General features: G+C 50.3%; 1 protein-coding gene across 1 annotated transcript in view; it reads right to left on the bottom strand.

Annotated features, from left to right (window-relative positions):
• Positions 1 to 23,225, bottom strand: part of dchs1a (dachsous cadherin-related 1a) — an 82,772-nt gene that overhangs the window by 5,047 nt on the left and 54,500 nt on the right. Inside the window, exons 3-20 of the mRNA XM_076976237.1 lie at positions 15,066 to 15,254; positions 13,810 to 14,041; positions 13,173 to 13,409; positions 11,655 to 12,671; positions 11,270 to 11,457; positions 10,979 to 11,075; positions 10,677 to 10,834; positions 7,694 to 8,543; positions 5,777 to 6,016; positions 4,354 to 4,479; positions 3,940 to 4,149; positions 2,830 to 3,696; positions 2,233 to 2,346; positions 1,880 to 2,091; positions 1,417 to 1,568; positions 1,189 to 1,319; positions 572 to 858; positions 71 to 209 (exon numbers count right to left, since the gene is read on the bottom strand). Of these exons, the coding sequence (XP_076832352.1) occupies positions 71 to 209; positions 572 to 858; positions 1,189 to 1,319; positions 1,417 to 1,568; positions 1,880 to 2,091; positions 2,233 to 2,346; positions 2,830 to 3,696; positions 3,940 to 4,149; positions 4,354 to 4,479; positions 5,777 to 6,016; positions 7,694 to 8,543; positions 10,677 to 10,834; positions 10,979 to 11,075; positions 11,270 to 11,457; positions 11,655 to 12,671; positions 13,173 to 13,409; positions 13,810 to 14,041; positions 15,066 to 15,254 (5,446 nt within the window). The remainder of the gene's footprint in view (positions 1 to 70; positions 210 to 571; positions 859 to 1,188; positions 1,320 to 1,416; positions 1,569 to 1,879; positions 2,092 to 2,232; positions 2,347 to 2,829; positions 3,697 to 3,939; positions 4,150 to 4,353; positions 4,480 to 5,776; positions 6,017 to 7,693; positions 8,544 to 10,676; positions 10,835 to 10,978; positions 11,076 to 11,269; positions 11,458 to 11,654; positions 12,672 to 13,172; positions 13,410 to 13,809; positions 14,042 to 15,065; positions 15,255 to 23,225) is intronic.

Genomic DNA, 23,225 nt, shown 5'->3' with positions numbered 1-23,225 from the left:
CTGTTCCAGCTGTGGCTCCCACAGATGTATGGACGTACACAAACACAAAAGCAACGCAAACAACACTTACCATTCCTTTGGTCAATGTAGAACATCTCACGTGTTGACACGACACTATACGTCACCTTGCCGTTTTCCCCAGAGTCCTGGTCGGTAGCAGTGACAGTGATAACAGAAGTCCCAGCTGGAGAGTGCTCTGCTAGGGTCACCTGAGACGCAAACACACACTGGACTGTCACAAACAACAACCACAAAGCAACGGGCATGGAGACAGGCTCTGTGTGTAGCTGCAGTTCACCTGGGAAAACAAATATGTTGTCATAACAAGTAAACATGAGGACTAAAGTAAATCACTGTCCAAACAATTTCTACCTAATGATCAACACTTCCTAGTAATCACTATTTGTAGTGTTTTATAGTGAAAGGGGAATGTTTTACATTAAAGGAGTGGAAAAGAATCAAATTTATATAATCCAATCAGATCAAATTTGCCTACAAAGACTGCCAGCACCAATGTTCAGATGGATTTCTCGTGAGGTAAACCTCTGCCTGTCATATCTCTCACACACACCTGGTAAAGGACCTGAGTGAAAGCCGGGCTGTTATCGTTCACATCCTCTACAATCACGGTCAGATTGGCATCGCTCTGGTGCACGGAGTCCGATGTCCTGACGGTCACAGTGTACCATGTCCTCTCCTCGTAATTCAGCATGGCCGTCAAGGAGATCCCACCTCCGTAGCGGTGTATTCCAAACTTATCTCGAGTGTCCGAATCCAGGTGCAGGGAGTAGGAAAGGGCTGGACTGGAGTCCACGTCATTCCCGGTCACCTGGGTAATCACTGTCCCGATCAGTGTGTCTGGAAAGAACAAAGCGATGCTCAGATCTGAGAACCGGATTATCTCGAGGGTCGTTTGTAATGGTCAACAGTGTACATGAGTATTACAACCTCCCCCCTTAGGCTGCCTTGTGTGGGTATTTGCTTTTAATTTGCACAATCCTAGGAAAATACGATACTACATCCTTTTGACAGGATATGATCACTGTGAGCTTTGGGGGGAGAGGCGGTAATTGTAATTGAGTTGATCTTTCAGCACTATTAGCCTGGCTCTTTGCCCACCATGGCCCAGAGTGCCTAGAGTTCACTGATAACATCAGAGGTATTGAGTTCATGCAGCAGTCAACTCACTCTCGGGGACCCGCACTTCACGAGGAACCGGGATGGTGGGACGGTTGTCGTTCAGATCCACTATGACAACGGTGAGAGTAGCCGAGCCGGCCAGTCGAGGGCTGCCCCTGTCCGTCGCCATAACGACCAGCCTGCGGGCACAAAAAATCAGCAAAAACAACCGGTCATTTCTGTGGTGGGTGTATTGCATCTCTGGCAATGTGCTCAGTGGGAGAGATGGAGCAATACTTAGTCTGCGTCCAAATTTCTCTGTCCATGATGGCGGCCGTCGAGATGCTGCCTGTGAGGGGGTTGATTTTGAACAGGCCACTCATGGATGACGACCTTATGGAGTAGGTCACTTGGCCGTTCTGACCCTGGTCAAGGTCGTCCGCCAGCACCTGAGGAAATTACCGGCCAAATTTGGAATGAAAATACTGGCAGATTTGCAACAGCTGCTCCAGCGTAACATGAAACCCCAAGTAATATTGGGCTTGGAACGCTCCCTTTTTTGGATGGGGAAAGGAAGGATGTGTTTGTGGCTGTGAGAGACTATATTTTAATCATGGTTAATGAAAACACTGAAGGGAAAGGTAAACTACTGGCCTGTGTTGAAACTGTTCCATTAAAGGGCACATGGTGCTCCACTCCACAATCTCACACTTTTACAGAAGCCAGCCCTTGTGAAAACACTGGCGCAAAGCTACTGCACCTGAATGATGGGGAAGTCATATCCTTGGGCCTCACGAACATAAGCGATGTAATTGTGCAGCTGGAAGCGTGGCAAGTTGTCGTTGACATCCTGCAGGATCAGGTTAACTGCCATGAAGGAGCTGGAGGATGCAGTTTCAGCCTTGACCACTAGGCGGAGTCTAGGAGTCTCCTCAAAGTCCAGACCTTCGGAGCTCTCAACCAAGATGTCACCTGAAACCAAATGCAATTAAAAGAAGCTGCCAATATGGGTTGAAATGTTGAAATGTTAGAATATAACTGACCCCGTATTTGTATTATTTTTTAATTTAGAATAATTTTAGAAAAACCTGCAAACTGAAATTATATCCTGACCTGTGCCAGAACTGATGCTGAAAGACTGACGTTTGTTGCCACTGAAAATGCTATAAATGATTCCAGAGCCGGATCCATCGGGAAATTGGGCCTGGATCTTTACCACTGGAGTGCCTAAAGGAACCATGAAACCAAGACTATTACATAACTGGGTGAGGATGTGTTCAACTTTATTTCATTATTTTGTACTCACTAATTATTTTGTACTCAAATTAATCAGTCAAGTTAAACATGTGAGGATTTGATTCAATCATAAATCATTAAGTCAGTGAAGACTAAAGAGCAATTTGTTATTTATGTTTTACATATGTATGCATACTTTATCTTTGCATGTATGTATGTGCAGATTGCTGTCCTGTCCCAGGTGACATGGTGGACCAGACTGGTGACGCGATATGGTTATGTGACAGCAGGGAGATGTGCAATACTGGCAAAGATTATTATGACAAAATCCTGGGCAAAGGCACCGTGCCCATATACCCAGAATTCCATCTGTGTCGTCTGACTATACTAGAACTACAGGTGTCAGCATTGGCCCTCAGCCCAACAGGAAACATTAGGGTGACCTCAGCTCTGATCCGGGCACCACCGACACACCTTTGGCTGCGTTTTCTTGCAGGCTGACGTCCCTGGAGGTGCGGGCAAATCGTATTCCCATGTAGTTCTGCTCTCTGACGTAGACCACCACCACCCCCAGCGAAGACTGCGGCGGGCTGCCCTGATCCATAGCCTGGACTATCAGCGTGCGCTGGCTTTGGGTCAGGCTGAGGAGCTTGTCGGTGGCTTGGATGTCTCCGGTCAGCGAGTTTATGGTGAAGCCTTTGACAGGGCTGGCAAACCGATAGAATACCGAACCATTGGCGCCAAAGTCCTTGTCCTCGGCTCGCATGGTGGCCAGCACCCGATGGCCGGTGACGCTGCTGCTGGAGATGTTGATGACGAGGGGGTCTGTGATGAAGAAGGGCGCGTTGTCGTTCACGTCGAGGACGTGCACCGTCACGTGAGCCGAAGAGTTCCGAGGGCGGGCGGCGGAGGAGTCTACGGCGTACAACTGGAAACTGTAGGTCGCCACCTTCTCTCTGTCCAGCAGGGCGGCCGTGATGATGCGACCGGCGTGCTGATCCACGGTAAACATGCCTCGTGACTCTTGACTCAGGAAGTAGAGCACCTGACCGTTGGAGCCCTCGTCCATGTCGGTGGCGGTCACCTCCAGGATGAAAGAGCCCTCAGGGGCGTCCTCGGCGATCTCCACCGTGTAACTGCTGCTGGTGAACGTGGGGCTGTTATCGTTGAGGTCCAGGACTGTGATGTCCAGGGTGACTGAGCTGCTGAGGGCAGGAATGCCCAGGTCTCGGGCCTCCACGCTCAGAGTGTACCGACCTTTCTTCTCCCTGTCCAACGCCCTAGAGGTGGACAGCACACCGGACTTCCTGTCCAAGTGAAAGTCACCTGAAAGATCTCCATCTTAGGAAAGACAAGAATGAAAACAAGCATCAACTCGTAAATCTTTAGGACCTTGTCTAAAACGCTTATTCAAGACATCTTTATTGTAAGTGTTACAAAATTAGGCTGTCGATTTGTATTTCACAGTCCTCACAGTTGATGTTTTATGAACCCAAAACAAGAGGAAAATGCATAAAAACTGCAGGGCTTGTAAACATGGGCAGCGCTTGTAAACCGCTACTGACCCAACACTGCGGCTCTTACCGGCGATCTTGTACTGAACCAGTCCGCTGGCTCCTGCATCCAGGTCAGTGGCTCTCAGGGTGAACAGTGTCACGGGCTCCTGGTTCTCCGGCACCTCCAGGCTGTAGTACACCCTCCCAAAGACCGGTCTGTTGTCGTTCTGATCCAGCACAGCGATACGCACCGTGGCCTTCGCAAAATTAGCCGGAAAACCACCGTCTTTGGCATAGACTGTTTAAGAGACAGAGGGTCGTTTTTTTTTTCTTCTCCTTCATGACTGAAAGCCAATATTCTGCAACGGTCCTTTTCAGTTGTTATGACATTTAATTGGCTCTGCTGAAAATATTTGTAATCATAAACCAAGCAATTGCATGCTAGTTTTATCTCCAGTGTAACACAGAGAAGAAAGCTGCTCGTTGTTGCGGTGCCGTGTACCTGTCACGGTGTAATCCTCCTGGGCCTCCCGGTCCAGTACTTTGTTGGTCGTGATAACACCCGTCACTGGATGGATGCTGAAGCCATCATCTGTCATGCCTCCATAAGTCACAAAGCCATTGCTCCCTGTGGGAAAGCACATACAAGAGAAATTAAATGCTCAGAAAAGAAAAGAAAGATACTTAGGTAACCATACAGCCTTGTGTGTGTGTGTGTGTGTGTGTGTGTGTGTGTGTGTGTGCATGAGTGCATGAGTGCATGTGTGCATGCGTGTGTGTGTGTGTGTGTGTGTGTGTGCATGAGTGCATGTGTGCATGCGTGTGTGTGTGTGTGCATGTGTGTGTGCATGCGTGTGTGTGTGTGTGTGTGTTTGTGTGTGTGTGCTTGAGTGCATGTGTGCATGCGTGTGTGTTCGTGTGCATGTGTGTGTGCATGTATGTGTGTGAGTGCATGTGTGTGTGCATACGTTTGCGTGTGTCCTATCCCTTTCTTTCATTGTTAATTCTAAACACTATCTACATCACATTAAACACATCTCTAACAGGAGGGAAGCAGACATGGCTTTCATGAGACTGTGTGCACAATGCACAATTGGCTTTTCTCACGGAACGGGTAAACACACACGGTGGGCTGGCCTTTTTCTTGTTTTATTTGTTTGTAGTTTATTTTGCTGTTTAAGCAGTTGGCATCGGCGACCCTCCCCCTGGTGTTCGAATGCCAGATTGCGTGCTAAGGGCACGCAGTCTGCCTCAGCGTCACCTGCTTTCACCACTAACTGCTCCTGGGGAGTCCGTTAATAATCCCTCTGTTTTATGTGCTCCTGAGTAAAGCCAGAAGAATGTGACCCCCCACCCCACACACACACACATACACACACGCAGCCCAGAACCACCAACTCCCTGACATCACCACAATTAAAACCACCCACACGTGTGTGGCTTGAGCCCGACTGACACAGGCAAAAGGAAAATCATACTCATAAACAAGCCAGTTGTTTCCTTTTTTTTGGGGGGGGGGGGGGGGATTTGGGGGGGAGGGATTTGGGGTGGAGGGGTTTGAGGGGGAGGTTGGCTGTTTTAAAGTTTTTAAGGTTCTGATGAAAGTGCTGAGATCCTCCAAAGTAGAGAGAGGGTTAAACAGACAGAAGTTGAGCTAAGTGCTTCAACAGATGGTGTGGTTCAACCCAAAGTGTGAAAACATGTGAGAGAAATCAGAGATGACACAGAACTTATGTTTAACTTATGTTTACATTTTATCTCTGCCTAACAAATGCACAAACCGCCCTTACACGACACTCACTGACTTTATTAATAGAGAAAAAGTGCTACGATGAATTGGCTGCTCTTATTCAGAGGGACTTGCATGTAGATCAGTATGACTAAACGTGTGCTGCTACATTTTCTGCTGAGATCTTCGCTGTTACCTTGGTCCAGGTCTGAAGCAGACACCACCAGCACGATGGCTCCTGCCGGCTGGTTCTCGGTGACGAAGGCCTCGTACGCGCTCTCTTCGAAGAACGGCACCTCGTCGTTCACGTCAATCACCTGCACGATCAGCTGCTGGACGGTGGTCTTCTGGGGCACTCCGCGGTCCTCCGCCACCACGGTCAGGTTGTAGTGCGTCTGCTCCTCGCTGTCGAGCGGCTTCAGGATGGACAGGGACCCTGGAGGACACACATGCGCTCTGAAGGACTTGGCTCAGCATTACAAACCCCAAAGTGCCGGTTTTAATGGCCATTTTTTTAAAGGCACTTTCTTCACCAAGCGCAGAAGTTTCAAGCTGTTTTGCATTTGCACGCAATGTTTGTTTATGCTCTCTCATCCACCCAGACGTGTGTACAACACACACACACACACACACACACACACACACACACCCTCCTGGGGTGGCAGTGGGCCCTCTGTGCCACATCCATACAGTGTAGAGTTGAGTAGGGTGAAAGGCAGGCGAGTGGAGAGGAAACACGGGCACGTGAGGAGAGACAAACAAACAAATAAACAAACAAATGTAACCTTGCCTTCTCACAGTCTTACCTACCTGAATGCAAATCATTCAGGCACAGCAAAGAGCCTGTACTATCTGACTGCACTTTATGGGTTTTTTCCACTGCCAAAAACAGCGGAAGTCTGAGGGCGTGGCCAGAGGGCGTGGCCTTGCAGACATTAAAGCACCTACCAGCTATGCCCTGCTGATGTGAGGGCCACCCACACCCACCCCGCCCTACCTCACCCCTGCCTGGCATGCTCATTAACTCCTCCCATCCCCCCCCCCCCCCCTTCACCACGTCCCTTTCACCAGCGGAGAGGAGAGTCAGCCGAGGTGGTGTCCGTTCTGGTTCTGATTTCGGCCGCTCCTCTATCTCGCTGGTAGGAAGGCCACCCCGAGGCCGTAATCTGGTTTGAATTACCAGCGTGAACACTCGCAATCCCTCCTTTGATGATCCTTCTCGGAACAGCGACGCTGCCACGGCGTGGAGAGGAATTTGTCCCTGCAGCCACACCGGGCCAGCGTTTGGGGAAGCATACGCTTTGCACGGAGTGAAGAAGCTCGCTGCCTCCATATTTGAGGAGAGCACTCCAGACTGTAAGAGCAACAGCTTCCGGAGGAGAGAAGTGTGGAGCTCTCACAGGAGGAACGAGCTGGAAATAGCTCCCAGTTCCTGGCAGCGTGAGGCAAGGTGTCTCCACTCCCTGTTCTATGTCCCAGGGAAGGACAAACACAGGGTTGTGGGCACATATAGACAGACAGAGACAAAGAAAAACAAACAAACACACACACGGTGAACAGTGTTGGCACAGCAAGGCCTTCAGGGCACGTTGAGCACAGGGAGGTGCAGCTGGACTTCTGTCATAGCCCAGAGGTGGAGCAGAGCTGTGGGTGGAGCGGAACGGACGGCCCTCAGCAGGAGTGGAAGACCACGCCGAGTGGTGGGACATTACTGAAACTCCAGTGTCCAATGGCCAGAACAGGATATGACAAAGCACTGTACAGGCCACAAAGCCTTCTGGACTACAAGAAAGGCCCTTCAGTGCTTCTCTTAGTTTTCATCCACCTCTAGATCTTCTAGTTTTATGAATAACATGAAAATATTTGACTTGAGTAAGAAATTAAATGATATCCTAATTAGCAGAGTGTCGGAGAATGAGAGAGAATTAAAAACATCACTGGAGTGTTAATCACTAGAGCTGAATTAATCCTCACAACGTTCTGTCAGGGCCAATTAACACCATTCGTAGTAAAATTAGACGTGAATATTCGAGGCTGGTGTAACAATCCTTGAGGTAAAGTTGCACTGTGCCTGCACTGTGTTAGGTGGGCAGGAGGGCGTGCAGTGTTTTACCGGTATTAGGGTTGAGGCTGAACTTGCCCTCAGCATTGCCGTCCTGGATGCGGTAGGAGACACGCCCGTTCTCCCCCTGATCTGGGTCCTGAGCCATCACGTGGAGCAGCACGAAACCCACCGGCTGGTCCTCCATCACGCCCACCACGCCGGGCGACACAAACGATGGGGCGTTGTCGTTCACGTCCGTCACAAAGACCCGTGCGGTGACGGTGCCGTGCCGCCGCTGGCTGACGTCAGAGGGCGAGTCGGTCGCGCGGACCACCAGGACGAGGGAGGAAGTAGTCTCGTGGTCCAGGGTCTGGCCCAGAGACAACACGCCGGTGCTGGGGTCGAGTCGCAGGAGGTCTGGGTCACTGGGCCATTGCTGGACGATGGAGTAGCGGAGTTCGCTGTTGGGGCCGCTCCCGTCTTGGTCGGTGGCTTGGAAGGTGTAGACAGCAGACCCCGGCTCGATGTTCTCGGGCACCACTATGGTGACAGGGTCCTCAGGGAACTTGGGTGAGTGGTCGTTGCTGTCCTGGACATCGACCTCCAAAGTGACAAAGTGGCTTTTGGGGAGAGGTGTTGAGAAGTCGTCCACTTCGATCTGGATTGTGTAGCGCGGTGCCCTCTCGAAGTCCAGCTCACGAGCCAGGTAGACGTCGCCCGTCTGGCGGTCCACCATGAAGGTTCCGTCCAAATCTGTGCCACCCAGCACCGAGTAGGTGACCAAGCCGGGTTCAGGGAGCATCTGACGGTCGGGCGAGCGCACAGAACCCACGACAGAGCCTGGCCTAACTCCTTCCGTTGGGCTCAAAGAGACGGACACCACGTTGGCTGTGGACGACCCCTTGTTGGAGTTCAGTACCTGTTGGCAATACACAGACAAGATGGAAAATTTTTGTAAATCGCCAACATGATTGAAATGTGTAAAATTCTGTTCTGCTTGTGTAGCTTGTGATCCAAACACGAATGGAATCTCACAAACCAGAAACATATTGCTGACCGTATTTTTCTTGCTTTTTCACCAGAAAAGAAAAACAATATTTTTTGGCCATTTTGACCAACTCAAAAAACAAGCTTGCTGGTGTTAATCATAGTTAATCAGATGCATCCGTGATTGCCAGGAAAAATAATGCCGGATTAAAGTAAGCACACTCAGAACAGGGAACGGTTTTAACATTTAAATTCAGGAAAAGGGCATATACTTTAGGAAAGGGTGAATTTGACACAACCCTTTCTGTCCAGGTCGAGGTTCTTCAAAGTCAACTATGCTCTGCAGGCTAATCTGAAAGCTGTGCGTTTCACTGCAGATTCCAACCGCTGAGACTCCGCTTTAATAGTTATGAAAATGAAAGAAGGGGGTTAAAAAGACATGCAGGAACACAGCCAGACACACTCAAAGAGCGACATCCACAAGACCAGATGGGTAGGCAGACGGGCCGACACCCAAGCGGGTGGAGAAGCAGGCGTACAGACAGAGGGGGGATGTACTGCTCGTCTGAGTTTGGGTCCGAGACTTGATGTTGTTAATAAATCAACGATGGTCAGAAATGTGTCAGTTATATCTTTGTAGGACAGATTTACTTAGACAGGAAGAAGAAACATGGCGGGGGTAGCGATGCACATTAGCCAGGCGCCTCAGCGCTAGTCAAGCACCCGATCGCTGGAGCCACGCTCGATTCCCCTTGGACGCTGGAAGCGTTGTGCAATGCTGGCAGGAGAGAGACTCGCTTGGATTTGAGGCTTGTCATGAAACCTAATATGACAGCGCAGTAATTAAATCCGCATTAAGTCATAAATTAAGTGTCAGGGATCATTCCAACACAAAATTAACATGCGGTCACTTCCTTTCCGTCTGGCTGAGTGTGGAATGAGCCGAAGGTTTCTAAAATGATGACGACCCAGGCAAGGGAGATCGCTTTAATCCAGCGATGCATCAGATAAGGGGCTCTGTCTTTGTTTTGGAACACCGATGGGAAAGTGAAAACACTACAATTGTGTGACTAATTTTCCCAGCGTTCTCAAGACGGAATTTACTACTCGTGCCCATGGAGTATGGTTCACTTGGTCTTCATTAAAGGGTACTGCAGCACTGAGCACTCAGTATTCAGCATTCAGCAATAAGCATTCAGAACTCAGCATTCAGCACTGAGCACTCAGCATTCAGCATGCAGAACTCAGCATTCAGCAGTCAGCATTCAGCACTGAGCACTCAGCATTCAGCATGCAGAACTCAGCATTCAGCAGTCAGCAGTCAGCATTCAGCACAGCAGCAGACACAAAGGAGAAGACACGTGTGGCACGGCAGACACGTGTGGCCCCACGGCGGGGGACAGAATCACTCCGGCTCTCAAACGCCTCACGCAGTGATCTTGCCCTCGAGACATTGGAGACAACAAATAAACAAACAAACAAACAGCGGTGGCAGCTTTGGGAGAGTGAATCGGAGTTCCGCGAGTCTTTCTGCTCGCTCGCGCTTGGAGGAGAAACTCTGAAGGATAAGGGTCCTCGGAGCATTTGCTGTTGAAAGCTTGGATCTTTCAGATAAAAGCAGATACACACTCACATAATACGTCTACAGTATATATACACATGCACACTGACTTAAATGCACAGGTTACACAGTTTATAGAATAACTGGAGAAAGAACTAGAAAGAAGTAGAGAAGGAACTATGGGAGAAGAGTAAATTCAGTAACTGTAGGGGTGATGTAGGGGTAGTGGAGGTAACTAGGGGTGATGTATGGGTACTGTAGGGGTAGTGGAGGTAACTGTAGGGGTGATGTAGGGGTACTGGAGGTAACTGTAGGGGTGATGTAGGGGTACTGTAGGGGTAGTGGAGGTAACTGTAGGGGTAGTGGATGTAAATGTAGGGGTGATGTAGGGGTACTGTAGGGGTAGTGGAGGTCACTGTAGGGGTGATGTAAGGGTACTGTAGGGGAAGTGGAGGTAACTGTAGGGGTAGTGGAGGTAACTGTAGGGGTAATGCAGGGGCTGACCTGGATCCTCAGCGTGGCCGTGGAGCTCTGGGGAGGCGAGCCCCGGTCCGTGGCCAGGACGGTGAAGAAGTACTCGGGCCGCTCTGCATAGGCCAGAGGGGTGGAGGAGTGTAGCTCCCCCGTGATGGGGTGCAGGGAGAAGCGCTCAGCCCTGGGACCTGCTCAGGACACACCCACAGGACACGCCCACAAAACACGCCCACAGGACACGGCCAACCAAAAACGAATAATAATTATTCATGTTGTGTTGATACAGAATACAGAGTTACTTTCTACAATTCTACAACTTTCTACTTTCTCACCGGACATTGAGTAGAAGACGGTCCCGTTTTCCCCTTCATCTGGATCTTTGGCGGTCAAGGTGCCCAGTAAAAGCCCGGATGGCTGGCCCTCCATCACCTAGGACAGAGGCGGGTAATGAGGGCCCTGCCGTTGATCTGCTGGTCATCAATAGGTTCACTGATACCATAATACTCAAAACCATACAACTATGTGACATCATGTTTCCCTTTTAATCAGGTAACCCTGAACGCACACAGGTCGCTTAAACTGACCACCATCAGAAGGCCAGGGGCCCTCTGTTCTCCACATACCTGTATGAAGAACTCTTTCCCAGGGCGGGCGGGGGTGAAGGTGGGGGCGTTGTCGTTCTCATCCAGCACGGAGATGAAGGTGGTGCCTGTGGCACTGCGTGGTGGAGTCCCGCTGTCCTGCACCACAACCATCAAGTGGTAGCTGGATTGGAGCTCACGATCCAGCACCAAGCGGGTGCTTATCTCTCCTGTAGAGAGAAAGGGAGGGTGGATGGATGGATGGATGGATGGATTGTCAAATGGACGCATGGATGGATGGAGAGAAAAGAGATGTGAGGAAAATGACACAAAATGAGTAGGAGCTGTAATCTCTCTGCAGAAAATGCACAGATTGGGCTGGATAAACCAGGACCAGCTGTCGGGTCGGACCACCTCTGGGCCTCACCTGTGTGGGAGTTGATCTGGAAGTGGCGGTCCGGGTGCAGGAGGCTGTAGACGAGGCGGCCGTTGAGGCCGGCGTCACGGTCCGTGGCGGCCAGGCGGCCGAAGCCCGTGCCGGGCGGCAGGTTCTCCAACACGGCCAGGAAGGCCCGCTCCTGGGCCAGGCGTGGAGCGTTGTCGTTCTCGTCCGTTACGGCCACGCGCACCGTAGCGCTGCCCGTCTTCTTCAGATGCCCCTGGCCGCTTGTGGCCAGGACGGTCAGCAGGTACACCTCCTTGGCCTCGCGGTCCAAAGCGCCCTTCACGAAGAGCCAGCCGCTGTCGGGCACCACGCCGAAGCCCACGGCGTCGCCGTCTGGCCGCAGGTGGTAGCGCAGCGGGGGGGAGGAGTCCAGCTCCCTGCTGAGGGCACGCACCTGCAGGAAGCGCGTGTTGAGGGGCGTGTCTTCCTTCAGCTCCACGCGGTAGGTGTTGGTGTCGAACGCGGGCCCTTGCTCGTTCTCCGCCTGCACGTGCACCGCCAGCGTGAAGGTGGAGCTCAGCTGTGGCACTCCCATGTCCTTGCCCACCACCCGCAGGTCGAAGCGAGGGGCGGTGTCGTAGGACAGGTCGGCGATCAGACGCACCTCCCCGGTGCTGCGGTCCACGCTGAAAGTCCTGTGGGTGGCACCAGGGAGCAGGTCGAAGGTAACTACGCCGTTGAGGCCAGAATCTCGGTCCTCCGCCTGGATCTGGTACACCACGGCACCCATCCTCACGTCTTGTGACAGGATTAAAGATTCAGAAGACGAGGGGAGGAAGACGGGCGCATTGTCGTTGACGTCTGTCACGGCAACACGGACGCGGGTCTGGCCGAACGCCGGCGGGTTGCCACTGCGCGCCTGCACCTCCAACTCCAGACTGGGTTGGGCCTCATGGTCCAGGGGAAGACTGGTCCTCAGAACCCCTGTATCTGGGTCCATCGTGAAATATCCAGTAGGGTCACCAGAGCTGATGGTGTAAGAGATATCCTTAGAGACCCCTGGAGAGAGAAAGAGAGTGAAAAAGATGAATCGATTGAGAGAGAGAAAGAAAGCATGAAGGAGGGAGAGAGCAAAAAAAAAAAAGAACCGCAAGGGTAAGAGAAAACATGGACCGGATCCAGAGACACATCAGCCCGACGTCTTCAGCTCAACACTCAAAGGCCAAACCTGTTACCAGTTATTTTTTCATCACGTGACACCATGATGGAGTGTTTCAAATGTCCAAAGAAAATTGTTAAAAAACCTAAGTAGCGAAATGGAATCCATGATTAATGTTGATTCTAAATGAGGTGTGTACAGTGGCCCCGTGCCTATTTGGGCAAGTGGTGCTGTGTCAGGAAAGAAGGCCAGACGTTGATTTTCATCGTCAGTGTTTGGCCCGGCGTGACACCCAGACCCGAGCGTGCGCCACCCGGCGTGGGGTGTTGGAGGTGGTAATTTCTCCATTACGCCCGCCCCGCGGCCGCCCGCCCGCCGTCCCTGACCTGTAGATCACCCACCGTTCTTGGCACTGGCACGCACGGTGCCGGCCCGGGTCCCGCGCAGAGCATCTTCAGACACGGCGAAGAAGTACTGGGAGCTCTCGAACACGGGTGGTGCGACCAGGCCCGCCACGATGCTGATGTTGACCCGGGCGTTCACCGGGGCGGTGAGACCGCCTGCGTCTTGGGCTGAGATCACCATGGGGATGACCGTGTTCGCCTTCCCATGCAAAGAGCGTGACAGCGAAATCACTCCTGAAAATCACACAGTCAGCGTGAGCTTAAAGGCCCGTTTCATGCAAGCAGTGGTCTTCAGAAATAACTACCGACTAAAAGCATGTAAAGTGTGTTTGATGCCCATTCATCATTTACACTCCAAGAACCATCACAGATGGCTCCAGAGTCTCATTCCTCACTCCTGTAGCTACATTCCTTTCACATTAGTTTCAGGGTATTCACGAATAATTCACAGTAGTTGCTGAAAAACATGAACTATGATGAATAACTTCATAGTAAGTAAGTTTCAGAATTTGGAGTGTTAGTTACACAAGTAAAATCATCCTCACATAATAAAACGCGAACAGACTAGTCATTCAGGATCGGTTTGCACTGCACTGGCCTGTGGATGACCCTGTGGCTGACCATGTGACCTCACCGGTGTCTTTGTTGAGGGTGAAGAAGGTCGAGCTCCCTCCGGGCGCCGTGCGGTACGCCACCCTGCCGTTCTCCCCGGCGTCGGGGTCGTGGGCGGTCACGCGGACCACAGACGTGCCGGGGCTGCTCTGCGTGCTCAGACTCACGGCGTAGTGCAGAGGGTAGAAGGCGGGCCGGTTGTCGTTAACGTCCACCAGGTCCACGCGCACGTAGGCCATGGAGCTCAGACCTCCCTGAGGGCAGAGAACCGGCAAGAAGCCTCACACTGCTCAGTTCACACCAGCGCTTACGGGAAAGTATGCACAGGAGTGTCAAACTGCACTCCCAGAAACCCACGGGGCCGAACGGCTCAGGACTTTATCTCTGAGTAAAACCGGCTGTTATTTCTCACTATTAAGCTATTCTTCACTTTAAGAACTGCAATATCTTACTGCTGTTGCTACACCTTTTTTTTTTACATGAAATTAAGATGACTAACCTGGACATTTGTATGCGTTTGCAAACATGCGTAAGGATATATATACATTCTCCGTCCACATTAGAAACACTTACTTTGCACCTACATTCACTGGAGACATTCACTATGTACCTAGAGACTGTTGCCAGGGACCGTATGTCAGCTGCCCTCCTATCTAACCCATTCATCACCAGACTGTGTCTGTGCACTGGGCAGTCCGCCAGCCCCAAACATCCAGTCTGCAGTGGTCCAGTGGCCAGAATATGACCACTGATGAAAATGCTGACAGCAGCGTGAAACTTTTCCATAGTGATGAGGATCGGGTAGAACCTTCTCATTTCACAAACGTTTCACTAAAGTTGAACAGCTAAAGTCAAACTGGGGCATTTAATGTAACTTACATATCCATCCGGAGGGGGTGAATATACGGTCAAACTGAAAAGTCCTTTTGAACCACGTGTGAGTTTGAACCGAAACTCAGGGTGAGTTGGAATGATCAGGAATTAGTGAGAGGACAAAATCTCTCTGGTTCAGTGTTCAAAAATGAAACCCTCTAAAAAACCCTCCCACCGCGCCACTGTCCCCCAACACAGACCACTACCATGTGGGTCCATCTCTATATTTTCCTTCCCACTTTTCTCACCAGCTCACTGAGCAGAAAAACCTCTTCGGGTTGGCATTTCTGCAACATTACAGCTAGGAAGAGCAGCCCCTTGTGCCCGGCTGGGAATCGGCTCCTGCAGGTTATTGTAAATGAGCCCGAGGGCCGCAGGGTTGAACGGGACAGGCAGGTGACTCACCCCATCCGTGGCGGTGACGGTGAAGTCGTAGCTGGCCGGGCCCTCGTCACGGTCCAGACTGGTGCTGGTGCAGATTTGGCCGCTGGCTTTGTTAATGGTGAAATGGGGAGGAACCAGACCCCCTGGTGTCGACCCCAGGGAGTAGGACACAGAACCGAACGAGCCAGCGTCCGAGTCCCGGGCCATCACCTAGACAGAGTGGAGAGAGAGATACCCAGATTACCCCCAGATTACTCTCAGATATACTCAGTACATTCCAATTACTCTCAGATATACTCAGTACATTCCGATTACACTCAGATATTATCGTACTGCTCTCCCAGAAGCAAGACACCTGCATCCATTGGACTGTATCCGTTCCCAGAGTAAACTTTCATAACAGCGCTTAGGACAGGGTGACCAGCATCTTAACTTAGCCGAGCAGACTCGTTAAATTAAACAACGTCACATGAATAAACCAAAAGCCTGATGCACACAGAGACGTGTTGGAGAGCTCCCAGATGCTTTAGGGTGAGGACAGAAATAAGTTACACATGCACGTGCCTCCTGTACAAATGCGAAAGCAGCGCCTTATTACACTTGTTCAGGCCACAGGGGACGTGCGGCCTGCACGGTCCCGTACGGTAATTACGCAGCATGTTTCTGTCTCTCTCTGTGTTTTTATCTGGAATTAGCTCTGGGCTCCAGAACACAGAAGCGGACGAGCGTCCTGGCACGGCCGGGCTTTCTCGCTCTCGGAGGTTATTTATCAGGCTGGCCGAGCCGCAAGGAAAAGACAGTCCGGGCTGCGACAGAGGGACGCGATGACTTTCACAGACCCCGGACAGGGGCAGAACACCACTCCAGAGAGAGGGAGGGTGAGAGAGGGGGAGAGGAGGGGAGTGAGAGAGCAACAGAGAAAAGAATAAGCATACAGAGAAAGAATAGAATGCTTTGATTCCTCAGTCAGGAATTTGTTGCAAACCGTGTAAACAACTCATTTCCATTTCCTGTAGAATACGGGTGTTTTCAAATCATCCCATAGTGTAGGGAATTTAGACATTTATATGAAGGCTTAAACATCTGTTAGCTTACAGATACAGCGATGTGCCCACATTTGCCAATTTTGCAGAACTATACACATCATTCCAGTGCTGCCAACCAGCTTTGTTGCAGTGGGAACTGCCTCCCTACTCTCTAAACCGTTGGGCTTCAACAGCTCTGTCAAATTCACACACAAACTGAGGTGTAATTAGGACATTTTGAGTAGATCATTTGGAAGTCATCCTCAGGCACAAGGGAATGAAATTACAGACAGCACGGTCGTAATGAGGGTGTGATTAGGGCGTGAGGGAGTGAGGAGTGATAACGGTGTGAGACCGTGAGCTCAGGACCACAGTCCTGCTGGAGCAAGAGGCAAGAAGACGGACTTTAGTACCGGAGAGATGTTTCCTCTTTTAAAGACTCTGGCCCTAAAGCTCCCGCAGGTATTTCACAATCTGGCATGACAGGAATAAACTGCTGCAGCAGAATAACAGCTGGAAACGTGTCACTGAAGACGCGGAACCGAAGACGTGGAACCGAAGACATGGACCTGAAGACGTGGAACCGAAGACGTGGAACCGAAGACATGGAAGTAAAGGCATGAAGTGCCACAAGAGCCTCATGACTGGAGGACGTCAGGAGTGCCTGAAGGACCTGCCTCGTGAAGACGCCGCTCCTCAAACAGAAGCAAGCGGCAGCTGTGTTCCTTGAAGCCCGGGAGAACACTGGAACCCCCTACGATACTTCAGATGTGATCCTCTCGTCTGGGCGCCGGCCTGACACGCAGCCGTTGCCTGCGAGGCGTGTAAGGAGGCAAAGGCGAATCTGCCTTTGGCCTTCAAATGAGCTGTGACAAGGCACCAGATGTTTATTTTAGTCAGACACTCGGCCCAGTAATCACCCGCGTGTCCAGTACATATGATTTCATGAGAGGGGGGAGGAGCTGATCTCAGGTTCGAGTGCATTAGGGGCAATGACAGCTCAATTTGGAAGAATCTTCGGTCCAGTCCGACTGTTCGTGGACGCAGTGGCTGCTGAGGCAGGGTGAAAACATTATTTAAAGGGGATGCTCGTGCCTGTGGCAAAATGGTGTAAATCATGTTGATTACCTTTTTAACAACCACTGACTCCTGTGGAAGTGTGGGGAGTAATATCTGTTTCACACACACACACACACACACACACACACACACACACACACACACACACACACACACACACACACACACACACACACACACACACACACACACACACACACACAGTTTGTGAGATTCTTACTTTTTTAGGATCCACTTGCCTTTGCCAAGATAATCACAGGCATTTGTGTGCTGTTTCAAGACAAGCTTAGCTGTCTCAGCCCTGAACAGATGGTAAGTCAGTCAAATAATGCAGTGCCTATAAAACTGTATACGCATCCGACTCTACAAAAAATCCTTCCTAAATCCTTACGGGCTGTTTTCTCACGCAACTATGCTGCACACGCACTGACGCACACGCTCCGGGCACAGCCCTGCAGACGCACACGCCAACGTGTCGTACTTCAGGCCCAGAACGTGAAACGCGTGCCCCCGACTGTTAAGAGTGCGAAGGCCATTTTGTTGCCGCCTCTGTCCTTGTCGCTCGATCCTGGCCACCGAGCGTGGGAAACTAAAGGGAGCCGGGGAGACGCTGGACCCCAGCAAGCGGGCTGCGGTCCCGGCATGAGCGGGTCGTGGCGGAGGCCCTCCCGCGGAGGAGAGGACGAGGGCTGGCGGAGAGCAGGCCGGATGGAGCCAAAGATATCTCCTCCGCTACTCTCTCCTCAAGCCATCAAACGAGAGGAGAGGACAGGTCTCCCTGATGCACTGGCACCGGGGGGCTTCAGAGACGCCGGCCTGCCTGGAGCCCCGCCCTGACGAGACCTGAGGGAGCAAAGACGTTTACGAGCGCTCAGAGAGGCGAGGTGCTGTATACTTACCACAGGCAGGTTTCCAAACGCCCAAATCAGGTATTTTCGGGGCCATAAATCGTGGTTCAAACAGTTCTGATATTTGTTTGGGCTGTTGGAAGAAGGTCTGGCCACAGGAGTGACATTATTGCATCAGCCTGCTCTTTCATTTAGAACTACCTCAAACAAACCAATTACAAAGGGCTGTAAACAAAGACATCCAATCAGGGATGTTCCTCAGCTAAGCTAAACAGGACTGAGATTCCAAGAGTCTCACAACATGACTATATACTAACAAGACAGCAAAGGCCTCTCTGTCTGGCTTTGGTGTCACACGTTCATGTGGACAGTCACAACAATGTACACATTGTCAGGCAAGTTATAAAATATACCTCCTGGTCTATTCAGGACAGGGAGCATGCCAGCCACAAGGTTACACCTGCGTGAAGGTGTCAGGAAGGGACGCTCACGTGGACAACACGCACAGCCGTGTCACCACCAGTTTGCAATTTACATGGGACCCATCAAGAGGTCCAAAAAAGATTCCTGATGCAATGTAGAAAAAAGTTTCGTTAAAAAAAAAGTGTAAAAAGTTTGTGTCAATTTAACTGAAGCAAGACCATCCAAAAAGTTACACTGCACTTCCTCCTTAGACACATCTATTCAGAGCACCTTCTGTGTAATGGACCTGCATCTCTGGATCCACACATGAGCACTGTAAATATAGCCCTGACGCCGACAGGAACGTTGCTACCTGTGAACCTGGTCCTCAGGTGAAGATATGGAAGATCAGAGAGAAGCTGTCACATTCTTCACTCGGAGGGATTCTTATGAACCGGGCCAAGCTCACAGAGCTCTGCCCACATTCTCCACAAGTTCAATATGGTTTCTTTACTGTCACCATCAATCAAATTCCACGATGCTGCAAATAAAGTCAAGAGATGGGCGCGTTGATAGACGCACAATAGGAAAAAGAGCAGAAATAGACTGACACAGAGACAGAAAGAGACTCCATAAAACAGACAGAGAAGATGATACACGGTCCTAGGGAGACGGCGGGTGTAAATAAGCTCGGGGTGGTGTCGAATGGGAGAAGCGCTGAGATGAGTTATCGCAGCTGCCGAACACCGCCCTCTCTTCCTCTCTCTGGCATCACATCAGAGAGTCGGAGGGTTGAGCGTGGGAGGGGTGGAGGTGGTGGTGGAGGGAGGGAGGGAGGGGTGGGGTCGACAGACACCTCCCACCAACCTCCGCCTCCCTGACCGCTGGCCGGAGACACGGCGGCGGGTTCATCCAGCAGCTCATTAGAGCTCTCCAGCCAAAGCGGTTCTGACATACAGCCCCAGTTACCGAAAGCCCCCAGTGGCGTGTGCGGAGGAGAGTTAAAGTCCTGCGGCCAGCAGTACCCACAGAGAACATAAAAACCTGCCACATGGACCGAGCACAGTCACGCTTTTCCAAGAATGGCGTAGCAAATGTTTGATGAATGTAGGTGGCCATAAACCATTATTTACAGCGTTTTATGCACGTTAAGCTCTTCTTTTGGGCACCATCCTGATGTTTCGTTAGCAGCACAAGCTGCTGTTGGCCGTGTCGACGTCTCTCAGCGTGCGTAGGTGTTGTCATGTGCACCACGGCGGAGCACGAGAGTGGGACTACCTAAGAGAACCAGTAGTCTCACTTTTACTCTAAGTTTTCTCCTCTCTTTCTCTCTCAGAGAGACTTATGGAGATAAAGTACCTTCCATCCATTCAGGACATGTGGTTAGGCCTTAGTCACCCCAACGGGTTTCGTCAAACTCAACAAAGGGGGAAAATATCTCGTCCTCCCAGCATATGAAAATGAAAAAGAAAATCTCTAGTAGACAGGCCAGCTTGTTGCTGTAACATTACAGTGCGATTCACGTTTGAACGTAGCATTTTAACGTCACCACAAAGTACGACCACTTGAAACGCATTTCGTACCAGCACCGCTCTGACCTGGTCCACTGGGCTTGCTCTTCATCCATCAACCCTCAGAACTTTTATGACACGTGGTGGAGAATTTCTCCAAGGACCATCATCTTTCATGTGCTCTGCTCTCGGTGACCACAGAACAAGCCGTCAACGGGTGCAATATGGTGCATTTGCATTAGCTAGCAGTATTTCTCTGCATTCTCCCCAAATAATGGATCAGCATGACATCATTGGGGCAATCCCTCCCAGATTTGTGAAATGTTCCGTTTCCTCCAGATGTCCATTCAAAGGAATCTGCTATATTATGTCATCTCTGTAAAACATCATATACATGTCAAAACCACTGAGGGTTTATTCAGAGCTGGGTTCCATCGCAACGCTGTGATCTAGGGAGCTGCCTGACCATGCACTGACATCATCAAGTGCTGACCAATCAATATTGGAACACAGCCCAACTGCTGACCAATCAATATTGGAACACAGCCCAACTGCTTTGCTGATCTCCTGAATCTCTGCAGTTTGGAGGTAGTATACTATACAGTGGATTTAGAAAGTATTTAAACTTTATTGGGTTGTGGGTTTGACTTTGATGGATATAATTGTATAACTCAATATACACTTAATCATATATAATAAAATTCATTTAAAGCAAAAAGAAAAAAAAGAAATATCTTATTCCAAAAGATTTTTTGCTGTCACAGTACAGCGTGTGTGGTCAGGTGCATCCTGTTTGCTTAAGTAAAACTCAGTTAGGAGACCACCTGTTGCAAATGGATGAGGTTGGACACAGTTTGGATAGGCACGCACACGAGCCAATAAGGACTCGTGGAAGAAAGCTTGGCACCACCCTTTTACCTTACTTAGAGTTGGCCCAGCTACTGGGCATCCGGGCAAGAAGTGCATTGTACAGGGAGGCGAGAAACAACCCAAGAGTCACTCCAAAAGAACTCCAGTCATTCTGTGCAGAGACAGAACTCACAAACCAGGTCTTAGCACGGCATGGCAAGACAGAAGCCAGGCAAAAGCACAGGCACCCCACATAGTTCACTACTCAGCATATAGAGCACGCTGGCTGAGGCACTGCACATCAGCTGGCTATGACAATCCCTACAGTGTAAACGTGATGGTGGCAGAATCATGCGGTGCTTTTCAGTGGCAGGGGCAAGGGTAACTACCAAGGGGCAGATGAATACAGAGTCCAACACATGAATATTCATGACGAAAATCTCCTCCAGCACACACGCAAGCACAGGCTGGGATGACAGTTCACCTTTCAACACAACAACATCCAAAGCAACGCTGGAGAGGCTTCGGGCCAAGTCTGTGAACATTCCTGAGTGGTAAATTCAAAGCCCAGACATCTGTGGGGAGACGTGGAGATGGGAGGTCACACATGCTCACCATCCAATCAGAAGACCCCTGAGAGCATCTGCCATGAGGAATGGACTAAACTGGCCACATTCACACATGTGAAGCTTGTAGAGACGTATACAAGGAGACGAGGAGCTGTAATTACGGCCAAAGGGGCTCCTACAAAGTACTGAATGGTCTGAAAAAAGTACAAAGTACTGGACAGTCTGAATGCTTTTGTGACTAAGAGATTTCTGCTTCCGTTTTCTAATTAATATTCAAACTGATCTAAAAACATGTACATTTAGGGGTACTAGCAATTATATCCATTCACAATTACATGTACAACATGAAGTGTGCAAGAGGTTTAGGGGTGTGAGTGCTTTCTGAATCCACGGCTCTGATGGAGGATGGTTTTCGTCCAGCTGTGACAGGCAAGGAGCGCGTATAAAAAAAGAAGTGATCACACCAGTCTTAGAGTCTCGAGGAAAAGGGAGGATTTAATGGATAAAGTGCACCAACGCAAAACCTGTGACCATCCAAATTAAGGATAAAATAACCATCATCCAATTGGTACAAAGACAAGACATATATAGACGGTCAAACGACCCTTTGGTGTCAGATTCCCCAATGGGCCCTGCCTGGCCAAGAGACGAACACAACGCAAACAATGACAGGACAAACAGAGAATACTGTACTGCCGCTGCTGACGGGTGTAGCCAGCAGTGGGCCTCCGTACCGTGACGCCAGTAAAGAAGAAAAAAAAAAGAATTAGAATTCATTTCAAGAGAGCTGAAGTTTTTCATTCATCAGTAATACATTTCTCAAGAATATGATATTGTTTTTTATTCATCAATAATACATTTCCCAAGAACATGATATAAACAGCCTGATAAAAATTCAAAATAACTGTCAAAAAAGTTTGAATCTGAGGACTGGCACGGCCCCAATCCCAGTCTACTGCAATCGACATGATTAAAGAAGGCTTGTGTTTTTCTTAAGACAACTGTTACAGGCAATCTGAAAAAGCGAAGAGAGGACCACGTTTTTGGGTGACATGCTCACAGAGGTGGCAGACTGAAATAACAAAGCCTCCACACGCTGGGTTTCTTCATCTGTCACCTCCACGACGATTCGGCAGGCTGGCGGCAGGCGTGCAGGAGCACAAGGTGCGAACGTCGGGTGTCGGGAGAGAAGTGCTGCAATTCAGCGCAGCGAGGGGTACGAAGGAGGAGGAACGTGGAGAGGAGTCTGCTCCTACCTCTCCTCCCCTCTCATATCACAGTAAAGAGCCAGGGCTTTGTCTTTCATGGACTTTTTGCAGCTGGAGGCGGTTATGGCATCGGTCCACGTTTGTGGTGAAGGGAGAGAGGTCTCGAAATAAGGAGAGAAAGAGGAGTTATGAAGATATGGCCTCAAGGAGGAGTGCAGGCTACCAAAATGGTTTTGGGACACAAAACAATTCGTGTCAGCACAAGAGCCGAGAGCCGACCCAAAAGACACAAGGGAGAACTTTCTGAAGTTGACTGGCCAATTAAATCAGGGACGGCCTGTCCGAGGCTCAACTCAAGTCAGGCTCACGTCTTCCACCACCGCAGAATGTCTCCCAAGTTCTCCACAAAGCCTTTTTGGTTTGGCAGAGACTATAGCAGGAATGTGAGCTGATGAAGTCTGACCACGCCCCTCCACCCACCCCCACCCAACCCCACCCATCAATGGCTGGCTTGTCATTTAGTTCGGTGTAATATTTTCTAGGCTTGTAAAATTTCTCGCCATTATATGGCTTGCTTGGTCTAACGTGGTTCAAATGATTAATCACCACGCTTACCTCTCCACCACTGCATGGGCTGACAGCTCGTCAGAGAAGGCAGCAGATTAGAACTTTAATTTCCGTGCAAGGAG

The sequence above is a fragment of the Brachyhypopomus gauderio genome, chromosome 16, assembly GCF_052324685.1.
Source record: "Brachyhypopomus gauderio isolate BG-103 chromosome 16, BGAUD_0.2, whole genome shotgun sequence".
NCBI classification, from domain to species: domain Eukaryota; kingdom Metazoa; phylum Chordata; class Actinopteri; order Gymnotiformes; family Hypopomidae; genus Brachyhypopomus; species Brachyhypopomus gauderio.
The sequence above is the reverse complement of the archived record's forward strand: the minus strand, read 5'-3'. Positions and strand labels throughout refer to the sequence as shown.